General features: G+C 38.1%; 1 protein-coding gene across 1 annotated transcript in view; it reads left to right on the plus strand.

The window, feature by feature from the left end:
• Positions 1-708: 708 nt before the first annotated feature.
• The window catches only part of RASEF (RAS and EF-hand domain containing), a 127,201-nt gene continuing 114,546 nt past the window's right edge, over positions 709-13,363 (plus strand). Inside the window, exon 1 of the mRNA XM_069064455.1 lies at positions 709-1,130. Coding sequence (XP_068920556.1) covers positions 709-1,130 — 422 coding nt within the window. The remainder of the gene's footprint in view (positions 1,131-13,363) is intronic.

Raw genomic sequence — 13,363 nt, forward strand, 5'->3', positions numbered from 1 at the left:
TGGGTAACAATGTGCGCACTGATCTGAAGACCAACAGCCGGGTGAGAGGTGGGGCGAGAGGAAACTGAGGCTCTCCCAGTGAGAAGCTGCCGCCTCCCCGCTACGATTTCCTCCTCCCTCCTCTTCACTCCCAGTTCTTAGCAGTAGGCACTAAGAAAGAATTCCCTTCTCCTCTCTTCTCCCCCTCCCCCAAAGAGAGCTCCAGGAGGCAAGGGGACCCGAGACTCCACACTCCACTCCGCCTCAGTCATTGGGGAAGTCCTGAGCAGGGGAGGAGCTGCAGAGCCGTTCCTGGGAAAGTTGTCCCGGGAGCACCTGCGCTCTCAGTTGGGCTGGTACTACTACTGGGGCGCGGACCTGGGACGATTTCTTCCAATCAGCTTGGGAGTCTGCTGAGTTTGAGAAGAGTAGTTCCTCTCAGGTCTGCGGAATACCACTCCAAGTGGGTAAGCGGCTTGGAGGAGCTTCTCATTAGAAGCTGAACCACGAAGCGCTTTTGTCCTGACTGGAGCTTTCCTCAAGTGACGGAACTAGTCAGGCCAGCCAAACTCGAAGGAAGTCCCAGCAGGTGTCCCCAGATCTTCCCCCAGACTCTCTGCTCAGGGGCGGGAGGGAGGGGGCGGGATTGGCATCGAGCCCCTGTGGGTGGCGGCCACCTGCGGGGGCTGCTGAACCGTCTGGGACGGAACGGGACCGAACCAAGGGGGGATGGAGCCAGATAGCCAACAAGAGGAGATCGACCGGCTCCGCTCGCTCTTCTTAGCTTGCGATGCGAATCGCTCTGGGCGCATCGAACGCGAAGAATTCAGTTCCTTGTGTGCCGAGCTGAAGGTCCGGCCCGAAGAGGCAGAAGCGATTTTCCAGCGGTTGGACGCCGACTGCGACGGGACGATCACCTTCCAGGAGTTCGCTCGGGGCTTCCAAGGGGCCAGTCGGAGGCGGCGGCGGCGGCGGAGCTGGGGCGAGCGGCCGCCGCACCTGGAGCTGGCACAGGTTGCAGTTGCGGTGGAGACGGATAAGGAAGAAGAAGAGGGAGAGGCAGAGACTTTGGCTGGTCGGTGGGGCATGGAGGGCCAAGCATGGCAAGACTTTCAAGTCCGGCTCGGGGAGGAAGCCAAGTTCATCCCTAGGTAAGGAACAGAGGCAGGGAAGGCTTAAACTGCCTTTTTTTTTTTTTTTTAAATTTCTGGGTTTCCTTCTTTCAATCTTTTCTTCTCCCCAGTGTTCTCTGGTGGAACTCTTCCTATTTCCTCTAAAAGTTTCATCACTCTCCCCAGTCCCTTTTCCTTTTCAGTCTTTCAAAATCAGAAACAGTTGTGTATGAGAATGTCTGCCCTTTCGATTAGGCTGCATTGTTAATTACACTTATGGGAGACGTGAACTTTAATACCGCTTCTCCACATTGCAGGTTACACTGCATGTTCTCACTTTGCGAGGTAGTGAGTGGAAGGATTTCCGCCCATTCACGGAGAAGGGGACTAAGGTTCAGGGAGGTTGTGAACTTACCTAGTCATACAGCTAAGTGAGTGTGGAAACTGAGCCCGAAAGTCAGGTGTTCCAGTTTCAAGATCAGTGATTTTTACAGCTCCTCAAGGAGTTTAAAAACTCAATGAAATTAGTCATGTGCCACCCCCTCCCCCGTGTTCCTTTCTCATGCTCTCTGAGGTAGTTTTATTTTGAGTATGACGTGAGATAAAGTTATCTCGTCCCTTTACTCTTCGTTTTTATTGATTTATGTATTTTGGTCAACCCATTCCCTAATAAGTGTTCTCTAACCACACAGTATTGCCCCATTGGCTTCCATTTTCAGAATTTAATTTCTCTTCCAAGGTTTTGCGGGATGGGATGTCTCCATTAATCCTTAATTTCTGGAATCCAAACTTTTCTGCTCTCTTGTTTAGTGAGATGGAGTTAAGCCCTTTCTCTCCTTAAGAGTGGAATGGAAAAGCTAGCATTTCCGTTGGCTAAATGCTCATCTCCCTCCCTAAATATGTAACACATGATGCAACATGAAGAACAGTGAAAAGAAACTACACCTGGGAGGGAACAAGGCAAAGAATGAATGAGTGGTCGGTCTCTCTCTGGAGTGCCAAGTTCCAGGGCTCACATTTGCCTTTAGGTAAAACCCCATTTCCTTCTTCCTCTGCTAGATCCAGTGTGGCTGTCACTGTAACCTCTTAAGGAATGATTTACTGCGGTATCAGAGGAATTAGGAAGAGAGAGTGTAGGGGAAGAAACTGTTTTGTTAACTTAAAAAAATTAAATCCCTTTCTGAAAAGCAGAACTGGATGACGTCTGAAGCCTTTTCCAGCTTAAAGTCCTGGTGAATTTGCAAAACAAAGAGACACTTTTGGGATTGACTTTAAAACCCAAGGGGGGGGGGGGCAGCTAGGTGGTGTAATGAATAGAGGACCAGCCCTGGAGTTAGGAGGACCTGAATTCAAATCCGGCCTCAGACACTTGACACAATTACTAGCTGTGTGACTTTGGGCAAGTCACTTAACCCCAGTTGCCCTCCAAAAAGCAAAAAACAAAACAAAACAAAAAAAATCCAAGCCCTGAAACACTCTACTTGCTTAGGTTAATAGGTGATGTATGTCAAGGTGCTTTATCTTGCTGTTAAAATAATAGGAGAGTTGACCTCTCTTTCCTTTGGACTGTTTCATCTCTTTCTTAGCTTGACCCTGGCTATATGAGAAAAGCAATAGTTAAAAAAATAAAAAAGAACAGACCCTAACTTTGGCAGAGGAAACTCTTATCACAGGTGTAAATCATTTAAGAAAATCAATGTGTGAAAATTACTAAAAGATTACAAGCTTCTAAATAAGAGTCCTTTATTCAAATTTGTGGAGTCCTTTTAAAAAAATTAATAAATGATGAACACTTAAGTGTCTCTGTAAGGAAATATATAATTATATGGTTTCAAAGTACATGCTAGCAATCCTTAATAGTGGTGATTATTGTACCACAGAAATCGTGCCTTTCCTCAAACTTCTAACTTTATTAACTTTAATGGGCTCCAATGTCACCTGCTTGAGTTTGTCTTCTAAGCACTGCCCCTTTCAGACCTGAGATTAACAAGTACAATATTTGCCTTCCTATACTTGTTCAAGTGGAAAAGAACTGAATTGAGTTGTTTCATCTGATTGTAACCATGGCAGCCACCAGCTGTATTTGGTAATTTGGAAACCTAATTCAATTCCTGGTGCTTTCTGTCTTCTTACCAAACCTGAAGATGAAGTAGCACTTCCTGCTAAAACCTTTTTTAGAATTGGTTTCTGTAGTAGTCAGCCAGCCAATAAATACTTATTAAATGCCTAAAATGTGCCAAGTGTTGGCAGAGGTGTCTTAAGGAATTAAGAAATGGAGATTTCTATTCCTACTGAACTGGGTACTGAGGTGCAAAATTCGATTAATTTTAATTAAATGAGCTTAATTCTGTTCATCATATTTTGATATAAAATTTATATTACAAAATTTCAGAAGGATAAAAATAGACTAATACAGCTCTTATGTTAGAACAAGTTTTAATCTACCTACCAATACCAAAATAATGACTCTTTCTGTACTTAATTTTGTCAGGTTTCCTTTTTACATGTAAAATGGGAATAAAAATATAATATTAACCATTGATAGAGAAAAATTTAGCATATAGTGTTTTGCCTTGTGGAGATGCACATTAGAGAAAAATACAGTTATTCTAGAATTGATGAAGTATTTAACATGACATGATAGTTAATGGATATTTGTAAAGTATCAGTTTTATCAATAAAGTATCAATCACCTACATATGGTGCCTCAGATTTAAGGTAGCACTTGAATAACATGTGGTGGAAAGAAAGGTAGTAATTATGATGATATTAATATAGTAAAATGACATGCAAATATTATAAATCTTCCTGTATTATTCAATATAACATACTAAATACTATACTGGGTCACAAAGATTGATATTTCAGATTTGACTTCTTTCTTCAAGGATATTGACTCATTTCTATTGCTTTTTATGATTTAAAAAAGACTTTCCTCAATTCAGTGAGGTATGTTAATATGAGCTTTATTTTTTCCATTTTATAATAGAAAAACTGAGGTCCCAAGGTTTAAATTATTTGCCGTGAGTCTGATAGCTAAGTGGTAGTGCCATGATTATAAACCTAGGACTTTTTTCATTACATCATGTTGGCTCTCATGCAATATAGTAATACTTTACATTTTATGGCTATAAAATCTTTTAACATAGTGTCTTATTTGATTATCTCCACATAGGACAAGTGTATTGAATTGTAAACTAAGTCAAGGACTGTGTGTCATCTAAATTTATCTTAGAGTTAAGCATGCAGTGGACACTTACTACATGGTTGTTGAATGCTTGAAACCCCTCCTCCCTTTTTTGACAGATAAGGAAACTGAGGATAGGAGGGGCTAAGACAATATGCAAGGATCCATAGTTAGTAAGAGACATGTCCATGACTTGGACCCAGATCTTCTCACTTCAGTCAGAGTATGCATACGTCATCTTTCTTCCTACAATACCTGTTTTACAGATTGCCAAGTGAAAAAGAAATACTTTGCCAAAGGGAAGTGGCTAGGGTGGTTTGGTTTACCCTAAGTGTCTCTGAGAGAGTTTAGAATGATATCCTGAAACACACTGTTTCTTTTCTTCTTTGTGTATATGTCTTAGACTTTCCATATAGCAATGGCTTTGTGAGAGACATTATAAAAAGGGAATTTTCAGACTTTTACTTTTTAATAGAAGAGTTTGTTTATGCCTTGAGGGCTTAAGCAAAACATATCTGTCACTTCAGCATTGAATCTTCATTCAATAGCTTCTTCTTCCTCTCTCTGCCCTTCTTCCATCCAGTGATTTTAAAAATTTTGTCCTCTCAAAATGGATTCATTCAGTATCATTTTTGTATTTCATTTAAGCAGTAAAGTGGTTCTGTGATTGGAGTGGTGGATCTGGAGAAAGGAAGAGCTGAGTTCAAATCCAGCCTCAGATACTTACTAACTGTGTAATCCTGAGTAAGCAACTTAACTGCTCTGTGCCTTAGTTTTCTCATCTGTAAAATGGAGATAATAAAGAGCATTTGCCTTCCATGGTTGTTTAAAAGATAAAATGAAATAATTTTTATAAAGCATTTTGCAAGCCTGAAAAGACTTAAATACTATTGTGATCATTATTACTATTATTCTTTTTATTAGTTATTAATACCCCCTACTGCTAAATGCTGTCAGATAAACATGGTATGTGGTCTGCATTCAAGGACCTCTCAGTACTATAAAAATGAGACATAAAGAAATAAGCATATATAAGGTAGAATGTGGTAATTGCATAATAGGTACAAAGTCTTAGTGTGTTATGACATCTCAGAGGAGGAAGCAGTCGTTTTTGGGTGGACCTTCAAAGACTTGTAAAATTTTATTAAGCAGAGATTGGGGATGAGGGAAGGGCTCTTTCCAGTAGCGGTAAAAGCCATGGAAAGACATAGAGAAGCAGAGGACATGTTTAGGGCCCAATGAATAGTAAGTTTGTCTGGAATGTGGGCACTCCAGGAAAGGAAATAGAATAAGATAGGGTAGTGTAAGATCAGGAGGGTTTTAAAGTCCACATCCCTTGATCTTAAATTGATCTAGTTAGCAGTGGGAAGCTTTTGAAGGTTATCCTGTGGGGAGTAGCATCAACACGGCTAAGTATCTTGAAGGTTAATTTGATAATGGGTTATCAACTGGTCTGAAAGCAAGAAATAAGAAGTGGGAAGACCAGTTAGACCTTTGTCTGGAAAAAGGGATAATGGGGACCTGAAAAATGGTGATAGAAATGGGAGAAGAATGTTATTAAAAGAACTTTTGGAGGTAGAATCAATAGGACTTTTAATTTGATATAATAGGAGGGAAGGTGAATGTGAAGGCAGAAGACCTGGGTTTGAATTCCAGAACTGCCATATAGCTATGCAACTACTCTGAGCCTTAGTTCCTTGAGGAAGTGCTTTGTAAGCCTTAAACTATGATATAAATGTGAGCTACCATTATTATTTGTATCTGCAAAATGGCAGCAATAAAGCTTTTATACTATTTATCAGAATTTATTATAGAATTATATAGCATTATATTATATTATATTTAGAAATACTAAAACACTGTGTTGTTGGTAATTGACTAGGTATGGTGGATGAAAAGAGTCATTAAAACTGACTCTAAAATTAGGTCTGACCAAGAGAATGGTGTTGTAATGAACAGAAATAGGGAAATTTAGAAGGAAGAGCTGATTTGGAGACAGGTAGGAAAAGCATGATCAGATTAATGTTAGTGAGTAGAGGGGCATTGCACCAGACTGGTCTAAGAGCCAGGAAGACTTCCAGTCCTGTCTTTGACATATTAAATGTGTGACCCTGTGCTAGTCACTGAACTTTTCATTGTTCTAGGGCAGTGGTAACAAACTCAGATAGAAAGGGGGGAGGGGCACTAAATGGTACATAAAGTTGTTTGTGGTCCACATATCCACTTAGAAAACCACATATTAATATCACCTATGTTGTGTTGCATTTTAATTTATTTTGATAAATATTTCCCAATTATATTTTAAGCTAATTCCGACTGCATTTGGAAGTGGGGAGTGATGCCCTTGTTTCGACACCTCTGCTCTAAGCAATTTTCTAAAACTATGAATGAAAGAGAAAACTTGGATTGGTAGAGGGAATTTCTTCAGCTAGGAGCTTCCTACAATGATGAAATCACATATCCAGGACCTATTCCCTATAAAGAATTTACTTCTTCTTTAAAGTAAGATTTTATAAATGGAGACATGAAGATCTTTAGAACTGAGGAGGTCAAAACAACTGAGAAGTCAGGTTATTAGGTAAGTCAGGAGTATGGCTAGCTGTCCTAAGACCTCTCATCTCTCATCTCATGTCCTAAGACCCTATCTCCAGGCCTCAAAATGTCCTGCCTTTGCCCTTCCTCTCTTTGACTTAGTCTTCCCTTTGTCAAGGAATGTTTTCTCTTCCTGTGAAACTTAATTTAAACCTCTTATACCACAAAAAGAACACTAATTTTGGAGTTGAGCACCTGCTCAAAAACTGCCTTAGTCACTTGCAACTGGTATCATATTGGACAACTTAGCTAAAGTCCCAGAGCCCAAGTTTTCCTATATGCAAAATGAGGAGGTTGGATTCCATGTCATACCTATGGTTTCTTTCAACTTCAAATTTTTGAATTAACTGAATAATTCTTTTTCTTTCTCTGACACTTGTTCTATCAGACATTACCTTCTCATTTTCTCCCATCAGTGGTTTCTCCCTCTGTTCCTATATGTTTCTCCTATTCTTTTTTCCCTTTTCCCCAATTTTTTCTTTTAAATAATTCTAAATTTTATGAACACCAAATTAGATGAACTTTTTCATTTTCAAAATAGAACAGAAAAAGATGATGGCACAAATTTTTCTAATGTACTACTTACTTTTCCTTTCAAGTGCATCATAAAGTCAGCATGTAACTTTCAAAGCTAGCCTGCCTGCCCATTATTTCCTTTTAGCTTTATGTTCTCTTCTGTGCATTTAAAAAGTTCTCCAATGGTCTTTTTTCTTTTCTTTTCTGGCATCCTTCATGCTAGATTCTCTTTCTTTTACATTCTCCTTTCCCCACCTCCTATTTTTTTTTAAAAAAGAGAAATAATGTTCTTGTGAACAAAAATATTTATAAACAAGAAAATCAAATTCCTTTCTTCACCATGTCAAAAAACATACTCTTTATTGTACTTCTTGAGGTAGGAAGTGGGTAGCAGCATGCTTCATCACTGGCCCCATGGCATCATGGTTGGTTGTTGCATCGATCACATTTCTTAAGTCTTTCAAAGTTTAAAAACATTTTAGTTTTTATTTATTTATCGTATTGTGTTGTATTATTTTAACCTTATTGCTCTCCTTATTGTATTTCATATACTCTGACCCATTTGACACAAGTTTGGTTTCACTCCAGATCTTCCTCTTGCCATTTCTCATGGCACATTACTACTCTGTTACTTTCACATTCATACATCACCAATTCAACAAGAGTTTAATAACTGCGTACTATGTTCCAGACACTGTGTGCTGTGCTAGGCCCTAGGGATGCAGATAAAAAAAAAATGAAGGGGAAGAGGAAAGGAATAAACATTGATGTGGTGCCTACTATGTGTTACACACTTCACTAAACACTGACAAATATCCTATTTATCCTCACAAGGACCCTTTGAGATAGGTGCTATTATCAGGCCCATTTTATGGTTGAGGCTAACAGAGGTTGACTTGCCTGAGATCCTTTACTTACAACAATAACAACAAGGTGTTATTGTTATCCCCATTTTACAGCTGAGGAAACTGAGGTAAACAGATTGAAAAACTTGCCTGGGGTCATGAAGCTACTAAGGCTATGAGACCAGATTGGAACTCAGTCTTCCTGACTCCTCAGTCTTCCTGACTCTAGGCCCATTGCTCTACCCACTACAACACCAGCTACCTCAGGAGGAATGAGATAGATAATCCCAACTTAAAAGTATCTGCATTCTCTTTCTTCATCGTCATAAAGCTTCATGATAATGAGTAATAAGGTATTTCATAGGCCATCTTAATGGTGAAACATTGTGGTAAGAGAATATATGGTTCAGGCACTACTCCAGTATTAGCTAAGGATACATGGGACAGATGTGAGGTCTAAATGACCCGATCACTTCCCATGAATTCTATAAGAAATCATTATTGTTTCCAAGATCAGACACCTTTTATTCAGGCAAATGAACTTGATGTTTTCAGGAGGTAGGACAATTTCAAAGATAATGACTTCAATATGAAATACTCCTTGCCTCACTTTTATTATTGTATGTGAAGTCTTATTGCCTGGCATCTTCCTAAGGAGATGGCCTTTTGCTACTTGAATTCAAGAAATGTTTACTGAGTAGCAACTGTTTGTTCAATATACAGATGTGAACCATTAATACTGATAACATCCAAAGAGATTAACTAATGGTTCCTATAACAATTGCTAGACTTGTAACTGTATCACTTCTCTATACTTTGATGACTCAGCCCTTAACTGAATTCAGTTTGCAATTATCTCCTCCAGGACTAAAGTATTCAGAAAAAAGGCAACAGAAGAAATGATGAACATCAAAATAATTTATTCAACACTACCATAATTGCTGGGTAGTCCCATGGTTTTCAGTTCTGTATTGTAATGGAAAAAGATGTTATAAAAATTTTTATACATATGAGTCCTTTGCTCTTTCTTTTTTCTCTTGGGGTATGGCTGGGTCTAAAGGTATATAGTTTAGTGAATTTGGGGATATTGTTTTCCAGAATGGAAATGAATAGTTCTACCAACAGTGCATCAGTATTTCTGTTTTCTTGCAGTCTGTTCAATAATTGTAATTTCCCCCTTTTTGTGGTCTTTAATTATTAGAGAAACCAATTAAAGCAGTCTAAGGCTTCACCTCATGTTCACCACATTGGTAGCAATTTGGATAGTTATTATAATTATTAGTGATTCTAAGTGGTTTTCATTTTTTAAAAGAAGTATTCCTTTGCCAGTTTGGTTTTGGCATTGAGCAAGTTTAAATAGTATTGTCATTTTAATTATATTTGCATAACAATATTTCTCCAACTATTTAGGCGTCTCAGTAAGGAGTGTTTTACAATTGCATTAATTCATTCTTGTAGGTGTCTTGTATTAAGGGCTATTAAAGGGTTCTCTGAACTTGTCCTCTTGAGTTGCTTGGTCTTCTAAAAACACTGAACCCAGAACATGCAGGTGGTGCTGAATATGTGAAGAATGAAGGCCCCTGCCCCAGTGGACATAATTTCTTGTTTGCACCCCAAGCTGGATCCCCAGTGTGTCCTTGGTAGGCAAGACAGTTTGTGCCAGGCTGGTAAAATGCTTTTGCAGCTAGGGTCCTGTAATGGTAATGGAAATTTGAAGATCTTCCCTGCCCTTTAATAAGCCTAAGGGAATTTGAAGGCCTTCCCTGCTTTGAAGATATACCCTGCCTTGTAACAGGCTGAATGTGATCACATGGAGCCTGTGGTGGGAGGAGTTTGCTGAAGGGTGGAGCAGAGCCCCCAGGAAGCTGAGAGTCAGAGTAGCTAGATTTATGGGAGGAGAGCACCCATTTGAGGGAGACAGTTAGGCTTGTGAGTAAATGTTAGCTTGTGGGAAGGCTAAAGGATGCTGTGGCTCTCTGTGCTGTTGTGGCTTATTAATTTCTTTGCTACTATGATGGAATCAGCTTATTGGTTTTGGGATTTGCTTTTCTGGTGTCTGAATAAATGTTTTGCTTCTGTCTTATATATGAAGAGTCTGTTATATTTTGTGATCAAACACTATGCAGGTATATTTATAGTGGCCATTGGTGCTGTGAATATTGCATTGGTGCTACAGGTCCTTTGCAGATAAGTGGACCCTTCTATCTTCATAGTTCAGCAGTTCCCAAGGGAGCTGCCATCACCTTGCTCCTCTCTTTTGGGAGGGATTTTGTCTTTTTTCCACCTTTGCAGCACCTTTCTCTTCCTGCCCCTTCCTGTTTTCCTCCTCCTCCTTTTGTACTATCATAAATATGCAAACTTTTGTAATGTCTGTGGACTCTTTGGGTTCCTCATGCATGTTCATTTATTTTGTAATAAACTGGTTTTCCCATAAGTCTTGTGACATGATTACCTATTGACTCTGGATAATTAGATTCCTGAATATTTTATATGTTGTGTAGTCATTTTGAATAGTATCCTTCTATCTCTTGTTAAATTTTGTTGGGAATATGCATTAAAAATACTAATAATTTCTTAGGGTTCATTAGTTTCATTTCCTTCAGTTTTGCTGAATTTATTGGTTGTTTCAATTTTATTTAACTTTTGGGTTTCTTTTATCATTTGCAAAAAGTGATAGTTGTGTTCCTATGCTTACTTTGTCAATATCTTTTTTTTTTGCTATAGCTAACATATTTAACACTTTTTTTTTTGCTTTTTTTTTGAGGGCAATTGGAGTTAAGTGACTTGCCCAAAGTCACATGGTTAGGAAGTGTGTCAAGTGTCTGAGGCTGGATTTGAACTCAGGTCCTCCTGACTTCAGAGCCGGTGCTCTATTCACTTCACCACCTAGCCATCCCTATTTAGCACTTTCTTAAATAGCTATGGCAATAATTGACATCCTTACTGTACCCCTATCTTATTTAAAGGCTTTTAACCTTTATCACATACAATTTTGGCTCTTGGTTTTAGATGGATACTACTTTTCATATTCATAAAGGTCCTGTGCTTTTCAATATTAATTAAGAATGGGCATTAAATTTTGTCAAGAGCTTTTTCAGCATCTGATATCAACATGTGGTTTTTATTTTTGTTATTGAATATGATTATTATGTTCATAAATTTCCTTACATTGAACTTATCCTGCATTCCTGTTATAACATCCAGTCTTGTCATTATGTATGCTATTTTTAAAATGTGATAAATTTTTTCATTTTTTATTTAGTATTTTTGTGTCAATACCATTAGGGATATTGACGAACATTTTCATTCTCTGCTTTGTCTCTCCTTGGGTTAGGTGTCAGTATCCTATTTCTATCATAGAGGAAGTTCATTAGGATTCTTTTTCCTATTTTTGTAAACAGTTAATTTTAATTAATTGTTCTTTGAATATTTTATAGAATTCACTTATAATTCTATCTGGATCTGATTTCTTTTTCTTTGGGAGATGGTTTATGGTTTGTTGTTTTCCTTTTCTCAGATTGAGTTATTTAAATTCTCTATTTCTTGTTCTTTTAATTCTAAAATTGTACATCTTTTTAGACTTCATTACCTTCATTTACATTGTCAGTTCTTTTGTTTTATGACAATAAATTGGGTAAATTGGTTTCTATCAGTTTCCTAGTAATTAGCTAGGTGCAGTACCGACAGATACTATATTGATCCTGGAGTTAGGAAGTTGTTTCAGATGTGTCCAATTCTTTATGACTCTATTTGGGGCTTTCTTGCTAAAGATATTAGAGTGGCTTCCTATTTCCTTCTTCAGCACATTTTACAGATGAGGAAACTGAGACAGTTAAGTGACTTGCCCAGTGTCACACAGCTGTCTAAAGTTCAATTTGACCTCAGATCTTCCTGACTCCAGGCCCAGAGCTCTATCCACTGTGCCACATAGGAAGACCTGAGTTCAAATACAGCCTCAAACACTCACTGGTTATCTGACCTTTGTTTGCCTTAATTTCCTCATTTGTAAAATGGAGATTATAATAGTTGTTGAGAGGATCAAATATGCCTGCATGTAGTAAGTACTGCATTGTCATATTTATTATTTCATCTTCAAGTATTGTGAATTCTCCTTTTTAATCTTTTGATAATGGCAAATTAATATTCTTCTTTTTAAAAATCAGACTAGCTAAATGTTTATCTAATTCACTAGTTCTTTTTAAAACCCAGCTATTGGCTTTATTTACCAAGTAAATGTTATTCCTTTCAATTTTCTTAATCTCTTTGATTTTTCAGAATCTATTTTTTCACTTAATCCTTTGCAACACTTCTCCATGTTTTTTCACAAATCTGTTACGTAAAACTGCCCACCATGCTAGGGACCCTTCTCTGCATCTTCAGATATTGTTCAAATACCCATGAATTTTATAGGCTGCCCTCTGCTCCTGCTATGTGATCAGACCACCTTTTTTTCCCTCTCTAGTCATACATTTTTCTAGCATCTTTTGTACCATTTTTTTATTTGTCAAATTTTTCTGACTTGCATGATCCTCAGTCTCATCTAAAAATACACCACCACAGTTTTCCATGACTTGTAGACACATATAATCACCAGAAGAATATTGGTGATTAAAAAAATGGGCCTTTGTTTCAGTGAGATTTTGGAGAATCATTAAAAAATGTGTGTGATATCCCAAAGAAAATCCAGGGCATGATCTTATTATTTTTAAATTCTGGGCTTAACTCAATTTTCATTTATACTGTGTGTGTGTGTGTGTGTGTGTGTGTGTGTGTGTGATGGACCCCTTTGACAGTCTGATGAAAATTATGGACCTCATCTCAGAATAATGTTTTTAAATACAATTACATAGGAATACAAAAGTTTATGAAAATAAAGAAATATTTTTTTTATTCCAGTTTCATTAACACTCCTGACATCTGTCCACAGACCCCTTGGAGTCCCACTGATCCCAGGTTAAACACCCTTGATTTTCATTTTCAATGTGCATATTATTCTCCTAGTTCTCCTTTCTTCACTCTGTATGAGTTTATACAAGTACCTTAAACTCTCTCTGGGCATGTAGGTGGTACAGTGGGTAGAGTGCCAGGTCTAGAGTCAGGAGAACCTGAGTTCAAACCTGACCTCAGATACT

Source organism: Petaurus breviceps, unplaced genomic scaffold (genome assembly GCF_028583685.1).
Source record: "Petaurus breviceps papuanus isolate PSGF00001 unplaced genomic scaffold, PetGlider_PUasm1.0 138, whole genome shotgun sequence".
NCBI classification, from domain to species: domain Eukaryota; kingdom Metazoa; phylum Chordata; class Mammalia; order Diprotodontia; family Petauridae; genus Petaurus; species Petaurus breviceps.